Source organism: Rattus norvegicus, chromosome 1 (assembly GCF_036323735.1).
Source record: "Rattus norvegicus strain BN/NHsdMcwi chromosome 1, GRCr8, whole genome shotgun sequence".
NCBI classification, from domain to species: Eukaryota; Metazoa; Chordata; class Mammalia; order Rodentia; family Muridae; genus Rattus; species Rattus norvegicus.
The window spans coordinates 104,476,788-104,496,170 of NC_086019.1; the positions used below are offsets into that span (position 1 = coordinate 104,476,788).

Genomic DNA, 19,383 nt, shown 5'->3' on the forward strand with positions numbered 1-19,383 from the left:
CTGGAGCATTCTATTTTTTTTTTTTTCTTTTTTTCGGAACTGGGGACCGAACCCAGGGCCTTGCACTTGCTAGGCAAGCGCTCTACCGTTGAACTAAATCCCCAACCCTTGGAGCATTCTATTTTAATACCAGTATTTGCGAGGCAGGCAGGTCTCTGTAAGTTTGAGCCCAGCTAGGGTGTTATGGTGGATTAATGTACAAGCCAAAAAACTTGTCTGAGCTAGAAAGATAACTGTAGCTGGGCTTGTTGACAGATTTCGCTCCTAGGAGGAGGAAGCAAGGTCATGGGACCCTGACCTTAGTGCCCAGCCTTACTGGCAAGCAACTAGATGCAATTCTGCCCTAATTGCCTGTAGTCTGGGGAGGGGCTAGAGGATACTGGTGAGGAAGAAGTGTAGCTCTGTCTGTGCAGTATGAAAAAGGGCTTCATTTCTGCTAGGTAATGACGGCCCAGTGTAGTTTTTTGTGGGCAGCAACACGACCACCACCACCTATGCTCTGTAAGCCCCAATATATTCGGGTTTCCCAGAATGATCTGTGGTGGAATCATTTCGGGTTATCCTTCAGACTTTTGGAGAAGGGTAGACATTTTTTAGGTCCTCCCTGGAATGTAACTCATTTATCTATCTATTCATTTATCTATTTATTTATCTACCTATTTATTTTTGCGGCAATATATTCGGGTTTCCCAGAATGATCTGTGGTGGAATCATTTCGGGTTATCCTTCAGACTTTTGGAGAAGGGTAGACATTTTTTAGGTCCTCCCTGGAATGTAACTCATTTATCTATCTATTCATTTATCTATTTATTTATCTACCTATTTATTTTTGCGGTGAGGTCAGAATCTCACTATGTAGACCAGACTGGACTCGAACACAACAGAAATCTGCCTGTCTCTGCCTCCCGAGTACTACTATTAATATTAAACTCAAGTGCCACCATGTCCAGGAAGGAATTTTAACACGGCTATATCTTGAGACCCTGTCTCACTAAAACAAACAAACATACAAGGGAGAAAAAACCAAAACCGAGTAACTCTAGCGTAGGGATTAAGCGCCTATGGATCCGAGTTACCCCTATCCGCACAACCTCACAGCGCCGCAAGCGAGTCGGGACTGCGCATGCGCTGTGGGAGGAGCCAAATTTTCGGAGTCTTTCCCACAGCGTGGATGAGCTTTAGAATGAATTCAGAAGATACTCTTAACTATGCAATGCTCATACGCATTGCAACCATTGTGGTAGCCTAGGAAACGTCGAACCCGCCCATAGGCAAAGGGCGGGATTTCCGGTGTGACTCTATTGGGAAATCAGGACTTCCGGTGGCGGGTCGGTTGCTGGCTGCGGAGCGAGCTCCACAGTGAGTCCGTTCCCCTTCACAGCATCCAAGGATGTCAGAGCTTGGATCCAGGGGCCGCCTGTGGCTCCAGAGCCCCACCGGTGGGCCACCCCCTATATTCCTGCCGTCGGATGGCCAAGCCCTGGTTCTCGGTCGGGGACCCCTTACCCAAGTGATGGACCGGAAGTGCTCCCGAAACCAAGGTGGGCACGGGAGTGGAACTGAGGCAGTGAGTGGGATTGGAAGCTGGGGAACTTATGCCTAACCAGGAGCAATACGAGGCATAACGGGAGGGACAAAGCAGATCTGGGATTGTCACCGGGAGGGAAGAGGATACAAGAGAGAGAAGGTCGCTGAGCAGGATACATCAGGCCGTGATGCATCGGGCCATGTCCAAGACCTCGGTCTACCCAATGTATCTCATGGAACAAGCCAACCCTACAGATTAAAAAAAGAAAAATCTGTTCTGGGCAAGTCCGAGTCTCTGGCAATCCTAGGGACTCCGAAGAACATGGTCTTATTGAATAAACTGCCTCGGGCCGGGGGTGACACACACCTGTCATCCAGACAGTTGGGTGGTAGAGGCTTGAGAATCAGTTCAAGCCCAGCCGCTAGTATGTAGCGAGTTTAAGGCTATCCTGGGCAACCTGTGTTGGGGGATAGAGGAAGGAAAGTGCCTCTTTCCAAATAGTAGACTGTAGTTGGCCAAGCCCCCGTACGTGTTGTAAACCTTGACTCCACCCCCTTACCCTCAGTGGAGCTGATTGCAGACCCTGAAACCCGGACAGTGGCAGTGAAACAGGTACCAGCGTCTCAGCAGCGGGTAGCGAGGACTTGGGAGAGGGGCCGGGTAGATCACAACTTTCCCCTTTTCCACCGTGCCAGACTAGAGCCAAAGTTCTGACTGGCCACACGAAGTGACTAGGTGGGAAGATTAAAGATCTGATTGGGAGATAAGGTGTTGGACTTGGGGAGGCAGGTGTTCCATGAGGGGGTGGTGCCAACCCTAGCTCCTCCTCTGTCCGCAGCTGGGTGTTAACCCATCAACTGTTGGGGTCCAGGAGTTGAAGCCAGGGGTGTCTGGCTCTCTAAGCGTGGGGGATGTCCTTTATCTGGTTAATGGCCTATATCCCCTGACCCTGCGCTGGGAAGAGATCAGCACACCAGGATCCCCGCCAGACACTCCACCAGGCAATCCTGTGGATCCAGAGGAGGGAAAGGATACTGAGCCTCAGAAAAAGCGAATGCGGAAATCCTCCCCTGGCTGGGAGAGCTTTAAGCAGTTACTGGTGTTCACAGCGTCTGGAGTGAAGCCCCGGGGCAAGGTGAGGCCACCACCACAGTCTAGCCATTTAATTCAAAGTTTCCTGTGCAACTAACTCTGTGCTAGTCTATCAAAGTCTCTGAGCCTCAACTGTTTTGTGCAGATGGCTAGGATGCTAGTGGTGGCTGCCACCACTGAGGTACAGGGTACAGATCAGGCCCTGTAATCAGTGATGACCTTTCTTGGATGTTTTTAATGGGTCGCTCTGAAATTAGGACACAGAAAATGTGTGGTCTAGTTCCCTGTGGGCACTCGACCAACAGTGAAGTTCTCTTTTTTAAAAATTATATGAGGGGTTGGGGAATTTAGCTCAGTGGTAGAGCGCTTGCCTAGCAAACGCAAGGCCCTGGGTTCGGTCCCCGGCTCCGAAAAAAAGAAAAAGAAAAAAAAATTATATGAGCCTGCATGATTTTGGGTGTACTGTATGTATGCAGGTGGCTGCAGAGGCCAGGGAGTGTTGTGTGCCCTGGAGCTGTAGTTACAGGCAGTTATGAGCCATCTGACATGTGCTCTTAACCACTGAGTCATCTCTCCAACTCTTCCAACAAAGCCCTTTGCTCTTTCTGGGCTGTTAATCCTCCAAGGAGATGCTCTAAGAGAAAGGGTTGGGGAGACACTGGTCCCTACTAAAAACTGGAAGTGGAGGACAGAGGACACGGAAGGGTGATACTGATATTAAAAGGCTGTGTCGGGGCTGGGGATTTAGCTCAGTGGTAAAGCGCTTACCTAGAAAGCAAGGCCCTGGGTTCGGTCCCCAGCTCCGGAAAAAAAAAAAAAAGAAAAAAAAAAAAAAAGGAAAAGATAAAAGGCTGTGTCACTAGGTGGTGGTGGTGCACACCTTTAATCCCAGCACCTGGGAGTCAGAGGCAGGCAGATCTCTGAGTTCAAAGCCAGTCTGGTCTGTAGAGTGAGTTCTAAGACAGCCAAGGCTACACAGAGAAACACTGTTGAAGAAGAAAAGGATGGTGTCAACAAGCCTGTAGCAAAGGTCAGCGATGACAGTATTGCTGTCCCTGTTGTTGGTGATACCAGGTGGCTGCCTTTGACCTAGATGGGACCCTCATCACCACCCGCTCTGGAAAGGTCTTCCCCACTAGCCCTAGTGACTGGAGGTGAGGTGGGACATGGGAAGAGGCTGGGATGAGAGCCCAGAGTCCTTTAGATTACAAGTCACCTGCTACTTCCCATCAACCTTAGGATTCTGTACCCAGAGATTCCAAAGAAGCTCCAGGAGCTGGCTGCTGAGGGCTACAAGGTATGCGGTTGTGTGCATGGATAGGTGTTGGAAGCCAACAGCCACAAGAGGTGGGAACCTGGGGGTTGGGGATTTAGCTCAGTGGTAGAGCGCTTGTCTAGCAAGCGCAAGGACCTGAGTTCGGTCCCCAGCTCCGAAAAAAAGAAAAAAAAAGAAAAGAGGTGGGAACCTGTGTTCATGTGTACATGGACACATGCATGTATGTGTGTAGGGTTCAGACTGAGCTGTGTTGGTAGCGCTCGAGTCTGTCCCTGTCTGTTCCCAGCTGGTAATTCTCACCAACCAAATGGGCATCGGGAGAGGCAAGCTGCCAGCAGAGGTGTTCAAGGCCAAGGTGGAAGCTGTATTGGAGAAACTAGGGGTCCCATTTCAGGTATGTCCAGAAGGGACACTTAGGGACTATTTGGGACAGGGGCCCAGAGAGAATGTGCCAATGTATGGTATGGAGGCCCTTGGGTGGGATCATACTGACAGGAACTATCCTCAGAGATTCCACTAAGGACACTGTGGCCTGGCCACCTCCACAGGTGCTGGTGGCAACGCATGCAGGTCTAAACCGAAAGCCAGTGAGTGGCATGTGGGACCATCTGCAGGAGAAGGTGAGCGCCCTCCCCTCACTGCATGGCCACTGGAAATGCCTAGAGGTGCTGGGGGCATGGGGTAACTAGGGCCAGCCTCTGAGAGGTCTGAGGCAGTGTTAGGTAAACAGAGATGCTCAGGGCTAACAGGGCGAGCCTGGTAGGTAGCGGGGACATGGGAAACGAGCTGAGAAGGAAGTGGCCCATAGTTAAGAGCATACAGATCCAGGAAGGCCTGAATTAGGTAGGGCCACGAGTTGGAAGAGTCTAGGCAGCTACAGGATGTGTGCCTTCTGGAGGCCACTGGGGACCAGGCAAGACGCTGAGCAGCAATGCCCTTGTGTGTGGTCCAGCCAGCCTTTCTGCTGTCCCATATGGTGGGACTTCTCACTGCCTCTCTTTGCAGGGCAACGAGGGCATCCCCATCTCCATCGGGGACAGTGTCTTCGTGGGAGGTAAGAGGCACAGGCTTCTGGGAGTTTAGGAATCTCTCAGAGCTCAGTGTTGGACAGGGTTGCCCTCCCCTTACAGATGCAGCAGGGCGCCCAGCCAACTGGGCCCCAGGGAAGAAGAAAAAGGATTTCTCCTGTGCAGACCGCCTGGTAAGCCTGGTGTCTGTCCCCTGCCCTGCCCACATGACACCCACCCTCACTGCACCTCTGAACCCACCTGCCCTCTGTTTTCTCCCCAGTTCGCCCTCAATGTTGGCCTACCCTTTGCCACTCCTGAAGAGTTCTTCCTCAAATGGCCAGCAGCCCGCTTTGAGCTTCCAGCTTTTGACCCGGTGAGGCCCAAAAGGGAAGAGGGTGAGAGGCCCTTTTTGGTTCCCTGGGCTCACACCCCCCCCCCTTTTTTTTTCTCCTGCCAGAGGACCATCTCCAGTGCTGGACCCCTCTACCTCCCAGAGTCCAGTTTCCTCCTGAGCCCCAACCCAGAGGTGGTGGTCGCAGTAGGATTCCCTGGGGGTGAGATGCTGCAGCCTGACCTCTGGCTCCCCTGGCACTCCTTTGGGTCCTAGGCACTAGCTGATTGGCTACACTGCCCCCACAGCCGGCAAGTCCACTTTCATCCAGAAGCACCTGGTATCGGCTGGATATGTCCATGTGAACAGAGTGAGTGGGGCTGCATTTGACCCTCCCTGCCACCCTGTTCCAAGGATGGAGGCTCCCCAGACTGATTGGTTACCTGCCCTGGCTCCCACAGGACACGCTGGGCTCATGGCAGCGCTGTGTGAACTCATGCCAGGCCGCACTGAGGCAGGGGAAGCAAGTCGTGATTGATAACACCAACCCAGACATCCAAAGTCGGGCTAGGTACTGAACTCATGGTGGGCAAAGGGAACACTGAGTGTACGAGCGGGAGTGACAGCAGTTTTGCCTCCACAGGTACATCCAGTGTGCCAAAGATGCTGGTGTGCCCTGCCGCTGCTTCAGCTTCTGTGCCACAATAGAGCAGGCACGCCACAACAACAGGGTGAGCCACTCTCCAGGCCCCATCCCACCCCTCATCTAAGCCCTGCGCCCTCTGACCTTTGTGTCATTTTGCAGTTCCGTGAGATGACCGACCCTTCACATGCGCCGGTATCAGACATGGTCATGTTTAGCTACAGGTTTGGGGGTTCCGGGGTCCTGGCGGGGGTGGGGAGATGGGGTACAGAGCCTCACCCCCCCCCACCCCCATCCTACAGGAAGCAGTTTGAGCCGCCCACACTGGCTGAAGGCTTCCTGGAGATCCTTCAGGTCCCATTCCGGTTACAGGAGCATCTGGACCCTGCGCTGCAGCGACTATACTGCCAGTTTTCCGAGGGCTGAGTCCTCAATAAACACTGCTGCTACTCTGCTCAGCCATCTTGCTGGGGTTATGGAAGGCAAACCAGGTGTCATGGCGTTCCACATTGAGCTCAGGCTTAAACGTGGGCTCTTGTGCACCCAGCATACCTGGCCCGGGAACTTGAGCGGCCACAGGCATTTTGTGGTGGGGGAACCATGACCTAACTGACCAGTCGGCAATAAGTATCAACCAGGTGTAGAACTGGGCCTGAGCCTGGGGTCTCGGGATGTGAGGAGGTTTGACCAGGTACAGGAGATTGTAACAATTAAAAGAAAGGCTGTAGTGTGGGTACCTGTACCCTGAGGAGCCTGCTTTTCTGTCTACTGACATCACATCCAAACATGAAGACTTAGCAGATCTGTGCCTGGGGTGGACCCACACTAACTTCAGGAAGTACGACCATCTTGCACTGAGCACAGAACAAGCATGGAGGGATAGCATGTGGGTTAAAAGGCTTTATTAGGGAAACATACAGGGGCAAGGACCATCCTTGGGAGACCTCAGGACGCTGTCCTCCAGGTTGCTGGGCAGGTACAGTCCCCAGGAGCCCCTGCTCAGAAGCATCTGACCTGGGAGGCAGTAGGAGGGGTGGCTTCTACTAGTGAAACTGCCCCCTGCCCCCCCAGTACTTAAGCTGTGGCCCTGGCACCCATTCCTTGCCAGGGATATTGGTAACAGGAGGCAGTGACTCATGCAGCAGGTCTAAGGCCAGGGTCACCCTGCTGCTTCCCACAAACACAAGTGCCGCTCACCAGTCTCCACTGGGGCCTCGTCTGGGACTGTGACCTGCCCAGCCTAGGAGTCCACTAGCCACCCATCTGCAGAGGAAGAAGCCAGGGAGGTTTCAGAAATGGATACCCAGGAGCAGGGCCCAGTGAGGTGTGAATGGTAGAGCCAGCCTCACCCCTCGCTGCTGCTGCTCCTGCTCCAGGCTTCGCTGCAGGACCTGCTGCTGGTTGGCAATGACACGACGGATACCATTGACAAAGTTGCTCTGGTCATGCGGGATGAGGCCAATGAAGATCTTCTTCTCCGAGGAGTACAGGAGCATGAGCACGCGAACCTCGCACGAGGCCTTATAGGAGAAGTGCACGCAGCCCGCCTAATAGCAGGCCCCAGTCAGGACCTCAGCCATAAGCCAGCCAGCCCCTTGGGGAACAGCTGAACCCAAGACTACTGGCCTCTTAATGGCAGGTCCCAGAGGTCCAGGGCACCCCAGTTAAGGCCTCCAGGCCTGACACCACCCTGGGCAAGCCTCCTCCTCTACACTGGAGACCAGACCCTGTTTAACTGTCAATAACTGTGGCTCCCCAGGGTCCTGAGGTCCCTCACTAGTTCCAGCTCGGGGTTTAGCTACTTACAGGGAAACCGAAGCCCCAGAGCTGGTAGATGTGGATCTTGGGGGCTCCAGGCCTCCCAAGTTCCCTGGGAATTCTGGGCCAAGCTGGACCATAGGCGTTGGTTAGTGGTCCAACTGGGGCAGGACCCTCTCTAGCTGGGGGGCCTATCTGGTACACCGTCTCCAAGCCTGCTGCCTCAGTCCTCCAGTGGAGGCCAGAGTCGGCACGAGGACTGGGTGGGACTGCACATGCAGACACCTAGGGGGCCCTGGTGTATAACGGGGTGCAATCCTATCTGCATCAGTGTGGCAGAGGCAGAGGCCCCACCACAGCTTCCACAAGCAGCTGCATTAGTCTGTCTCTTTGGCTGCTGCCCTCCACTCACGAAGCCATTGTCCATGATCCGGCACAGGCTCTTCAGAGTCTCCATGTCCTTAGTGAAGTGGAACTGTACCAGGCGTGAGTTCCGGAACAGTGGCACGAGGGTGGTCTGTGGGAAGGCCAAGGGCTACTTTACGGAAGCCTAGCTTGCTGTGAAAACCAGGCTGCACTCTGCACCAGCCCACCACAGGGTCTTCGACCCACCCCCAGCCTGGCATCCCCTGAACCCTCACCAGCAACTGCTGTGGAATGAGCTGCATGAAGAGCCTCCGAGGCCACTGATCCGTTCTCCTGCCACACAGGACAGCAGGCATCAGGCGGGAAGTCCTCCCTCAGAGGCCTGCACTGCAAATGTGCCCACCCAGCACCCCACACTCACAGGATCTCTCCTTGGTTCACATAGACGTGGGATGGCAGCCACCGCTTGGACCGGCTGTTGGGCTCAGGCCTGGGCTTTGGGGCAGAGTGAGAGGGCACTTCAGGGGAGGGCAGCTTAGGGCCAGCAGCCCACTCAGCCCCCGCAGCTCACCTCTTGCCACTCCATGACTCCACTCCATGCCAAGAATTTGTTGTTGACAATCTGAACAGGTCCAGAGTGCACCCCTCCAGGGCCCACAGCCTGTGGGTTGGGAAACCACCATGCTGTTAACAATTCTAACTCACATTCCCCCATTAGCTGGCTGCAGCCATGATTTCAGAGCCCAGCAGGCAGAAAACTGGTCCCATCCTCACTGCCAACACTCTGTGCTCCCAAGGCAAGTCTTAGCCCCTGGGTGGTACAGAGGACCATAGCTACCTAAGCAAATAGCAGGCTTCTGAGGATGCCATCAACTTGACAGTCAGATGCCAGGATGCATGGTCACCCTCCAGAGACTTTGGGCCTCTTGCCAAACCTGCCACCCCACTCCTGCACTGCAGAGGACTCTACAACTAGGCCTCACCCTCTAGTTGAGCCTCTTGGAAGCCTATACAGCTATGCTTCCCCTCAAGCCCTTCTGGGTACGGCACTGACTGCCTCATCACAGCTCTCCTGCGCTCCTGACTCCGCCTTGACGTCACACTCCACACCGGTCAGATGTAGCTGCTCTACCAGTGCAGGACCAGGACCAGGCTACCCCCAGCTGGCACACCTGCTTGCGGGTGGTGATGACCTGCCGTATGGCATTGACGAAGCCACTCTGGTCGTAGGGGATGAGGCCCATGAAGATCTTCTTCTTAGACGAGTACAGGAGCATGAGCACACGCACCTCGCAAGGAGAAATGTGGGGGAAGAGCATGCAGCCCGCCTGTGGGGACAGGGCTGCAGGTCAGGCGCCTGGCCCTCCACACTCAACATCTTACCTGCCTGGGGAGGCCCGGACTCACCAAAACACAACCCAGGCTTTCCCCAGGGCAGGTGAACTACTCTTTGCCACCTAAGCACCTGATGACTTTAGAGGGCAGGGACCAGTGTGAGGCACTGGCCGTGTATGGCTGTGTCCCTCCTTCTCTACCAACCCCAGCCCTGCTGCTGGCTTAGAGTGGGTGCAGGGGGCTGGAGCAAAGGCTCAGGAGTGAGGACCGACTGCTCTTGTTTGGACCAAGGTCTGGTTCCCAGCACCCACAGGGCACTTCAGGACCTCAATGGCATTCGGTCCCATGGGATCTCTGAGGGCCTCTTCTGGTCTCTGCAACACCAGGCACACACGATACACATACACACACCATTAAAAAAAAAAAAAACACAAAACCCTTAAATGTTTAAAGAGCAGGTGGTAGGCCAGGCACCCAAGGGAAGCCACTTAGCATCCCAGTTTCACCATCTATAGGACACATGCATAGGGACAGCTATGTAGCCATGACTACGGAACACTAGCTAAGGTGCCAGTCCTTCAACAGGAAGACAGTATCTGTAGGCTGTCCCGTCCTGTGCCAGGACATAGAAGAACCCATTCCTAGCTGGCCAGCCTTTGGACTAATTCTCCAGACCCTGGGCCCAGCTCTGGGACACTACTCCAGAAGAGCTGCTGCTGGCACAAGGTTGCAGCCACGCCATGCCCCAGTCTGTGGGGCCCAGAAAAGGGACAAATCCTTGGAGGTGGCCAAGTAGGAGTAGAGCAGCCTAAGGCAGAACTGGGGTTGAGTCTGGAGTCCAATCCTCGGCATGCATGGGCTGGTGACTTCCTCTCACCCTGTACCGCCACCTGCTGCAGTCCAGTGACCTCAAACTGGGTCCACAGCAGTAGAGGTTGGCCACCAGACGACACCACCACCCCACACACTGGGCCTTGAGAAGCAAAACCTGCTGGGCTCCACGTCAGAGGCAGGAGATAGGAGCAGCATGCACCCTGGCCAACCCACAGGCTCATGCGCCTGCTGCATTATAGCACCACCCAGGAGGCACGGGAAGACTCCCATTATAGGGCAGAATGAGGTCCCACCCCACTGCCCCCCACTCCCACTCACGAAGCCATTGCCCATGATGCGGCAGAGGCCCTTGAGGGAGTCACAGTCTCTGTTGGTGAAGTGGAACTGGGCCAGCTGAGAGTTTCGGAACAGGGGGCCCAGTGTGGTCTGTGGATGACAAGCGGGGCCACTGATCAGGGTGAGGCAAGTGTGAGGAGGTTCTGGGGTAGAAGTATGGTTCTGGGGGCAGGGCTTGGGTTACACGGGTGGGGCCAGGGTCTGGGGGTCATAGCCCCACTAATCTCACCAGCAGCTGTTGTGGGATGAGCTGCATGATCAGCTTCTGGGGCCACTGGTCCGTCTCCCTGCAGTAGGGGGTGCATCAGAAGCCATTCCCGGCATCCTAGGCCGCCCCAGGCTCTGCCCACTCCCACACTCACAGGTTCTCGCCCTGGTTCACATAGGCCTGGCAGGGCAGGGTGCGCTTCAGCTTTGCGGCGGAGTCCGAGAAGGGTCTACGCTTCTGCGGGCAGGAGGTGGGGCAGGGGGCTCAGCCAAGTGCCTGGGCCACCCGTCCCCTCCACCTGCTCAGGGATCTGGGTGGGCACAGCCGGGCTCACCTCCTGCCACTCCAGCACGCCACTCCAGGCCAGCAGTTTGTTGCTGAGCCGGTGCTCATTCACTGCGAGTCCCCCAAGAGTCAGCCCAGGAGAGGAGGGCCCGATCGGCCCCAGGGCCCCAAAGACTCGAGCACCTTCCTGTAGCAGAGGGGAGAAGTCTTAGGGCATCCAAGAACAGACCATCCCACACATCCTGGAGGGGCCAGCCTCAGGTCCCGACCCCTTCCCCAGCAGTCCAGAGCTCAAAGCCTGACCTTTGGACCGATCTGTCAGAAAGCTGTGGCCAGCATCCCCAGTACTCAGAGCCACCCTAAGGCCACTGTCACCCCTAAGGGGAGCCTCACACAAAGGATGGCCTTCCCTGAGAACTCCAAGGTGGCAGAAGCCAGGAACCAAATACAAAGAGCACCCCGGAGGAAAGTGGGGGCTCTAAGGAAGCCCAGAGTCAGCCCCATACCAAAACATTTGATCTGAATGAATGCTGAGCAATGGTGCCCAGCATGGCCACATCTCTCCTCTCCCCACACCCCCAGGGTGCAAGCTGAACTCTTTTCAGCCAAAACCTTTCCAAAAAACCAGGCTCCTGGGCCAGTCCTTAAACCAGACAGACCCATGTGTGCCTTCAGGCCGGAGACCCTTCTCATAGTCACCAGCACCTCTGCTGCTCACTGCTAAGCTCATGAGGCCTTTATACTCTGCATGATGACAAACCAGAAAGTGCTCTCCCTGTGACTTAGGTAGCAAAACAGCCTAGGTCTTCAGTTAACACAGCTGAGGGCCCGTCATGATGAACATAATCCTGCAGACCCAAGTCCTCAGGACTACAGCAAATGGGCACACAGGTCTGGGTGTGCCTTGAGACACTACAAGTGGCCAAATGTGTCAGCATGTACACTACCACACAGTCGGGCCTAAGTGAAAATCAGGCAAACACACCTAGGAACCTAAACAAAGTCCAAAACTATTCAAGTGTGGGATGGGGGATAACCATTAAGATGCTTACGACGTGTGTTTGCCTGCACCCCAAACACCTGTGTGCCCACAACAGCAAGGGAACACACTAAGAACAAGCACCGCTCTGAAGTTAAGTTCGTGTCTACGCATGCCTGATTTGCTGCGCACGGCATGGCAAAGCCAAGTCACATTTGTGGGAAAGGGACACATCTGAGGATCCGAGGAGCAACTACGAACACCAAAGGAAAACTTCGAGCCTGGGTTGTGCTACAGCGAGGGGTGTGTCTGCGTTCCTCAGGTGATCCAAGAAGCAGACCCACCTCAGCTCCTGAGAGCAACGTCGTCATAAGTCTGAAGCGGACAGAGCCACGACAGAGAAAAGCTTAAGGCTGGTGAAGCATGCGCAGGTGTGGCCACGAGTCAACCATCACAATGGGCAGTTTTGTTGCCCCAAGAAAGCCTCAATGTTTCTAGAAAGTGCGCGCACGTTTATTGAGTGGACAAAAAGGTGACGGCCCCACGAATCTACTGCGCTGAATGTTTACCTTAAGTTTTACCTTAAGGCTTAAGGTCTGGGCTCGCTGCGGGGCGGGCAGGTATGCAAATAGAGGGACTGTCCACAGTTGCCATCTGGCCCGGGGGACAACGCCCCCGCGAGCAACAGCTGGACGCGCGTGTATGCGCCGGGCTCTTCCGCCGGCCGCCTCGCGAATTTCCAGACCCGGAGGCCAAGGACCAACTTTGCAATTGGAAAAACAAGCGTGCACCCCAGGCGCCCCCCGCGCGCGTGTGCAGCGGGCCGCGCAGTCAGCAGTAATTCGAACCCGCCCCGCCTCCGTACCCCGCCCCCCGCCCAGCCCGCCGCGCAACAAAGGGGAGCGCCCAGAGCCGACCAAGGACTGATCTCGGACCCCGGGGTGCGCCCTCCCGCGGGAGGCCCGTGGGCGCCGCGGACAAAGGCACCCGCCAGGGGAGGGATAGCGGGGCGGGGCGTGCGTGGAAGGCTCTGGAAACAGGCCGTGGGACTCACCATGGGAGGGGCCGAACGGGCCCGGATCCGCGGCGGCTGCGGGCCTCGAGGGCCAGCAGGCCAGGAGCGTGAGCGCACGGCGCGGACGACCAGGGGCCGCGGTGGCCGGCCACGACCTCCGAGGGGGCCCCCGGCGCCGGAGCGGTGCGGGGCACGGCGCGGGCGGACCATGGCGAGCAGGAGGCCGTGGGCCTCACGGGGAGCTGCGGGTCCGCCGACCGACAGGCGCGGGCGCGCGGCTTCGGGGAGAAGCGGAGCGGGACCGCGGCGGGGGACGCGCCGCTGAGGGGTCGCCGCGGCCGAACCACTGCAGGGAACAGGGGAGCCCGGCGCCAACCAACGCGAAGCAGGGGGGGATGCGGGGGGGGCTGGCGCCTACCAACGTGGAAGAAGAGGGAGAGCCGGGACCAACGCCGGGGAGAGGAGGAGCCGGCGCTAACCAACAGACTATGGAGCTGGGGAGCCAGCGCTGACAAACCGGGATCGAGGACTGTAGGGGGTGTGGCTGGAGCGAACCAAGAAGGTCGGAGAGGGAGGATTTTAGAGTTGGAAATGACAAGAAACTGTTTTTCAGAGTTCGGGCTGGTGAGACAATACCAAGTCCTCACCGCTGGAGGGACAGAAGGCGGTAGACAGGATAATGGGTGGTGCGACGGAACCTACCACCAGACTGAGGGGTAGATGTAGGAACCCAGGAGTTCTTGCGTCTTGGAGGCGGTGACGTGGCAAGGTAGCTAAAAGACTACAACTTCCAGCGGGCCGCTCGCTGCCTGGGCGTGACCTAGAGGCCAGGCGTAGCTGCGAGCCTATTTGTCCAGGCTCTGCCCACTGTCCCTTGTGCCTTCCAGCAATTGCTTCTTCCAGATCACGTTCTTGATCTGAAAGGGCTGTACAGTGGTATTTCTTGCTTCAGTTTGTTTCTTACCTGTGCTGTTATTCAGCCTTAGATTACCTGAGCTCAGTGTTAGTGGCGTTGTGTCTACTCAAAACCTAGCTTATGTACCCAGGTCGACCTCGAACTCCTACCCTCCTGTCTTCACCTTTATTAGCGTGTGCACTACCACACTTGGCTCTCGAGCTATATATAGGGTACTGAGGTTTGAATTTATAGCCTCTTGCATGCTAGAAGTTCTCTCCCGCCGCCTTTTAAACTAGTAAACATCTTCCTGGCTGATTCATACACTACTTTGACCAAATTATATCAGGCCCCTGTCAGCACACCACAAGCTATGATGCCAGTCAACTGGAGCAATGTCCTGAGCTGTAGGCTGGCTTTTTAAAACCTCATGTTTTATAATTGATTTAAAAAAGGGGGGGGGGTTGGGGATTTAGCTCAGTGGTAGAGTGCTTGCCTAGGAAGCGCAAGGACCTGGGTTCGGTCCCAGCTCCGAAAAAAAAAAGAACCAAAAAAAAAAAAAAAGGTAAACCGGGAGGTGAGCAGCAAGAGGGCTCAGCTGGGAAAAGTCCTTGTCTGCCATCAAACCTGACAACCTGGGTTTGCTCTCCCTACACCACATGGTGGGAGGAGCAAACCAACCCTTACAAAGTGGTCCCTGGGCCCCCCACACGTCCTCTGGCACATGTGCTCATAAATTCAGAGTCTGCTTGCACTGCAAAGTGAGCTCCAAACCTGATTGAGCAGCTGACTTGGGGAGAATCTAGGAGTAGTGGCACTCTGCATTAATTAAAAGGCAAGGGAAAAGGGTCAGTAGTTCAGGTCATCCTCAGCAAGCCAGTGAGAGTGAAGCCAGCCTGGACTACACGAGAGTGAGTGTCTCAACAGCACCAATAGTTACTAATTCAGGCAGAGCCCAAGGCTAGGAGAGCAGGATGGCTGCAAATGGAGTTAATTCTGGCTGTCCTAGAACTTGCTCTGTAGACCAGGCTGGCCTTGAACTCACAGAGATCCACCTGCTTCTGCCTCCCAAGTGCTGGAATTAAAAAGCATGTACCAACACCTTCAGACCCACTAGTGATTTTTATAATCCTTGCAAGTTTGTGGACGGCCAGGGCTATACATTTGAGAGACTGTCTCAAAAAAAGGGAGGAGCTGGAGAGACAGCTCAGCAGTTAAGAGCACTGACTGCTCTTCCAGAGGATCAGAGTTGGAGTCCCAGTGCCCACGTGGCAGCTTCACAAATACGTACAGTTCTGGTTCCAACGGACCAGATGCCCTCTTTGGCCTCTACAGGTACCAAGCACATACAGACATACATACAGGCAAAACACCCACAAACATAAAGGAAACATTTAAAGAAAGCAAGGTAAGGGGCTGGAGAGATGGCTCAGCAGTTCAGAACACTGACTGCTCTTGCAAGAGGTCCTGAGTTCAATTCCCAGCAACCACATGGTGGCTCACAACCATTTGTAATCGGATCAAATGCCATCTTCTGGTGTGTCTGAAGACATTGATATATACATGAATAAATTGTTAAGAAAGCAAGGGAAACCAGGTGTGATGGTGTAGTTACAATTCTGGAGTTTTGTTTTGTTTCTTTTTAACACTACTATAAGACTATGTGTTTGTTCTAAACCCAGGTGTGGGATGTGGGGCTGCTTCAGACTGTTCACAGCAGCTGACTAGGATCCGCTTCCTACTCTAGCAGGGGCACGGTTTTGCCATGTGCACATAGTTTCTGTGATTGTGTGATGTTTGGAACTCTGGTGACTTTTCAGAGGGTCTGTAAATGCTAGAACCCAGAGAGGCAGAGTGGGTTGTTGGTTGCAGTCTGTAAAGTAGTCCTATGCAAAGAGCAAAGAGGTTAGATTTCCTGATAGCAAAGATCAAACCTGCCCCAAGGAACTTAACCTGTGCCTAATGAGCAGGAAGTACTCTAAAGATGTCATGCTAATCCCTTTACGACCTATAACTGTATTTGGGGATCTTTTTCCTTTTCTATCCTTTTATCTCTCCTATCGTGCTAAGGGGATGAAAAGGTGGAAGAGAAAGGATGGAGAAAGGTTAAAGGAAGAGCCCACAAAGTAGCAGAGGAGAGCACCACAGTGGCACAGGAGGCAGAGGGAGGGGAAATCTCTGAGTTCCAGGCTGGACTGGTCTACAGAGAGAGTTCCAGGGTAGCCAGAGAGAGGTACCCGGAGAAACCCAAACTCAAATGACAGGCAAAGGCAGAGAGCATGCAGTGAGGTAACTCAGCAGAACGAAAGAGAACTTGCGGGCTGGGGATTTAGCTCAGTGGTAGAGCGCTTACCTAGGAAGCACAAGGCCCTGGGTTCGGTCCCCAGCTCCGAAAAAAAGAACCCAAAAAAAAAAAAAAAAAAAAAGAGAACTTGCTGCCCAAGTGTGAAGTGACCTGAGTCAGAGTTCCTGAAACATTGGGAGTCTCAGAAGTTGCCTTCTGACCACACAAAACAGGATCAGGGAGGACTTAGTTCAATGTGAGCACCACATGACCAGACATGGTTGTGCACGCTTCTAATCCCAGCACTTGAGGAATGAAGGCAGGAGGATTAGTTTAAGGTTGTCCTCTGCTACAGAGAGTTCCGACTGCATTCGACTGTCTCAAAAGAAAATGGGGTCCTGCCATGGAAATTGTACGGTCCCGCATGGGCGAGTAAACAAGATCACAAATGTGTGTTATGTGTAAACAAACTGGGTCGTTCTGTCCATGTAGCAATGGCCACGAGTAACAAGGAGCAAAGCCAGGCCTGGCCCACAGAGCACAGCCTGGATTAAGGCCAGATGACCAACAGGTGTTTAGAGACCCCACCAGAAGTGAGGTGGTGTAGGCACCCGGGGCTCCGTCAATAACCTGTGTTCGAGCACCCCTTGAGAGCAGCACTGAGAAGAAAACCCTGGGCTCAATCTCCTCAGCTCCCCAGCTCCAGACTTCAGGATTCCTAACCAGCCTTGCTGTTCTAATCAAAACCCTAGAACAAAGACCTAGGGAGACTAGGTCCTCACAGGTCTCATTCTTCTGTTCCTTTAAGACAAGATCTCATCCCTCCAAGTGTAACTACAAGCCAGCAGCACCAAGCCCAGCTCAGTTTCCCTTTATTCAGCGTGAGACCTGACTCCTCATTAAAGTCTTCTGGGCTCTGCAGGGGGGCTGGCTATTAAAGATGCTGGCTTCCAGGCCTGAGGGCCAGCATTGGATCTCCTGGAGTCCTCTGACCTCCACGTGCATCTTGGCACACAGGCAAAAAAAAAAAAAAAAAAAAAAAAACCACAATGGCAAACAAAAGACTACGCAGGAGACTCTCAGCATGATGGTCTTCCACCTTGAGCTGACTGTGACTGACAGGAGTCATGTGCTGCTTCTGGCCACGCCACTGTCCCTTCCACAGCCCCCGTCCCCGGTGGGGCTGGTGTCCTCAAACCATGCCTTACACATACCCTTGTGGAGGAAATACGCCTGCTAGTCTGAGATGGGGTGACCATCTCTACAGCCTACCGCAGCTCCTGGGAAGGAGAGCGAAGCTGGCCTTTCATAGATACGCCTAGAGCTGGCTCCACTGGAGGGAGAGCTGGTGCCTGGTCAGCATCAGCTTATATTTTAATTTTCTTTTCTTAGAAAAGAAGTAATTGCAAGTGGTGGTGGCACATACCTTTAATCACAGCACTTGGGAGGCAGAGGATTTCTAAGTTTGAGGCCAGCTTGGTTTACAGATCAAATTCTAGAATAGCCAGGCCAGAGAGAAACCCTTTCTCCTTTCTCGAAAAACAAAAACCAATAAATAATAATACCCCCCAAGCGCCTCCAGAGCCATGAACTTGACAGTTATGTTACCCACTTCCCCATATCTTAATGTGGGCCTGCTGAAGTGAAGACCTTGTACAAGCAGTTCAAACTGTACGGCCATGCCTTCAGCTCCTCACTGGAGGACCCTAGGCAGGGGTTCTACATTAAGTCACACTCCTAGCCTGAGGCCTGACTGGTTGTTTGGGTAAGAGAAAGTAAGAGAAGAGGAGGCCATCACATTTTTTTTTTCTGTCCTCCTTCCCCACCCCCAAGACAGGCTTTCTCTGTGTAGCACTGACTGTCCTGGGTAGCCTGTGCTATGCAGACCAGGCTAGCTTCAAACTCACATAGATCTGCCTGCCTTTGTCTCCTGAACACTGGGATTAAAGGATTTGCCACCACTATCTGGAGAGGCTGTCACTTTGACCTTTTTTTTTTTTTTTTTAAGAATTTTATCAGCACTTTCGGCAACTCAAGACTTTTCTGACGAAGGAAAAACTTGTTTTAGAGACTCGGTGTGTGTTAAAACACACATTCCTCAAATACCTTTTTTCTTCTTTTGCTTTTGAGACAGGGCCTCCTTGGCTGGCCTGGAACTGTATAGACTGGTCTTGCCTGAATCTGCTGGCTGCAGGAATTAGGACAGCACCACAGACCTAACATGCCTTCTTCTTTTTAAATCTGTTTTCAAGCCAGGGCTTCTCTTTGTAGCCCTGGCTGTCTTGGAACTTGATCTGTAGACCTGGCAGGTCTCAAAATCAGAGATGTGCCTTCCTCTGCCTCACAAACCAGGATTAAAGGCGTGTGCCACTACATCTGCTCTACTGGACACTCAGGAGGCAATGGAGGGAAGAGGTCTGAGTTTGAGGTCAGCCTGGCCTACATACACAATGAGATCACTTCCAAACAAACCAAGCACCCCACAAGGCTCTTCTACCAGGCCCCCCTTCCCAGGTTGGCTACCAGTCTAAACAAACTGGTTTGTGTTGTGAAATTTGGCCTTGGTTTGCTTGAAGAGTGTTGTTTCAGTCAGGGACCACAATCCCCTGCTCTCCTGTGTGGGGTGCTACAACCTTTATAGAGTTCTGGGTCAGGGAATGTTGACACAGGAGAAGGCGAGCATGGGAGGCCAGCCTGTGGAGGAGGCGCCACCATTCTTTTCCTGTGTGTGTGTGCAGGTGTCCTGGGAGGCCAGAGTCTGTTCCTCCAGAACTGGTTACAGGTGTTTGTGAGTCTGAGATGTGGGTTCTGGGAACTGAACCTGAGTCCTCTGTAAGAGCAGTACCTACTCTTTAACAGCCAAGCCTTTTCTCCAGCACACCATAACCATTCTTAACTTGTTTTGAGGACAAACCCACATTTCCCTAGAACTTCTGCCTGGTCTACATACAAAATGATGTCTCTCCTCTTGTTGATGACTTAGTTCCTCTTCAGAAAACCTGCCTGCCTCAACCATCTCCCCCGTCCCTGCCTACTCATGTATGGGTTCCCATTGAGGCTGTGTCCTGGTTCTAGAGTCTCTTTCCAGAGGTAGCAAAATGGTGGCCTAATGGCCTCATGAGACCCACAGCAGATTTTGTTTGGTCCTCAGTGTGTGTGGTAGTTTTGGTTTGAAGGCCACCAGGTGGGGGACGCACTCTCCAGGTTC

General features: G+C 53.8%; 2 protein-coding genes across 7 annotated transcripts; one reads left to right on the top strand and one right to left on the bottom strand.

Annotated features, from left to right (window-relative positions):
* Positions 1–13: 13 nt before the first annotated feature.
* Positions 14–6,622, top strand: Pnkp (polynucleotide kinase 3'-phosphatase). Of its 5 annotated transcripts, none has more exons than XM_039112009.2 (16): positions 14–1,541; positions 2,094–2,140; positions 2,367–2,663; positions 3,695–3,774; positions 3,860–3,917; positions 4,183–4,290; positions 4,445–4,516; positions 4,902–4,950; positions 5,027–5,097; positions 5,187–5,279; positions 5,364–5,460; positions 5,546–5,607; positions 5,699–5,808; positions 5,881–5,968; positions 6,043–6,075; positions 6,183–6,338. In XM_039112009.2, the coding sequence occupies exons 1-16, from the start codon at positions 1,391–1,393 to the stop codon at positions 6,192–6,194; spliced, it is 1,428 nt and encodes a 475-aa protein (XP_038967937.1). In that variant the 5' UTR covers positions 14–1,390; the 3' UTR covers positions 6,195–6,338. The 5 variants fall into 5 exon arrangements, with proteins under 5 accessions (XP_038967937.1, XP_063117997.1, XP_006229120.1 ...); NM_001004259.1 differs by having other exon boundaries at positions 1,326–1,541; positions 6,043–6,104; XM_063261927.1 differs by having other exon boundaries at positions 6,043–6,622.
* Positions 6,623–6,765: 143 nt separating this feature from the next.
* On the bottom strand, positions 6,766–19,374 carry Ptov1 (PTOV1, extended AT-hook containing adaptor protein). Of its 2 annotated transcripts, XR_350313.5 has the most exons (13): positions 13,036–19,374; positions 11,052–11,189; positions 10,872–10,954; positions 10,739–10,796; positions 10,492–10,599; positions 9,177–9,332; positions 8,576–8,665; positions 8,426–8,499; positions 8,280–8,337; positions 8,051–8,155; positions 7,230–7,427; positions 7,078–7,143; positions 6,766–6,894 (listed from the first exon to the last, which is right to left on the bottom strand). XR_350313.5 is itself a non-coding variant. In NM_001008304.1 (12 exons), the coding sequence occupies exons 1-12, from the start codon at positions 13,204–13,206 to the stop codon at positions 7,132–7,134; spliced, it is 1,251 nt and encodes a 416-aa protein (NP_001008305.1). In that variant the 5' UTR covers positions 13,207–13,314; the 3' UTR covers positions 6,768–7,131. The 2 variants fall into 2 exon arrangements, 1 of the variants encoding a protein (NP_001008305.1); NM_001008304.1 differs by having other exon boundaries at positions 6,768–7,143; positions 13,036–13,314.
* Positions 19,375–19,383: the final 9 nt, after the last annotated feature.

Excerpts from the sequence above, each read along its gene's own strand:
- Pnkp (XM_063261927.1), top strand. The coding sequence starts at position 1,391 with ATGTCAGAGCTTGGATCCAGGGGCCGCCTGTGGCTCCAGAGCCCCACC. Across the intron at positions 4,951-5,026 it reads GGACAGTGTCTTCGTGGGAG|ATGCAGCAGGGCGCCCAGCC; the intron begins GTAAGAGGCACA and ends CTCCCCTTACAG. Across the intron at positions 5,280-5,363 it reads AGCTTCCAGCTTTTGACCCG|AGGACCATCTCCAGTGCTGG; the intron begins GTGAGGCCCAAA and ends TTCTCCTGCCAG.
- Ptov1 (NM_001008304.1), bottom strand. The coding sequence starts at position 13,206 with ATGGTCCGCCCGCGCCGTGCCCCGCACCGCTCCGGCGCCGGGGGCCCC. Across the intron at positions 11,190-13,035 it reads CCCGTTCGGCCCCTCCCATG|GAAGGTGCTCGAGTCTTTGG; the intron begins GTGAGTCCCACG and ends CCTCTGCTACAG. Across the intron at positions 9,333-10,491 it reads GCATCATGGGCAATGGCTTC|GCGGGCTGCATGCTCTTCCC; the intron begins GTGAGTGGGAGT and ends CTGTCCCCACAG.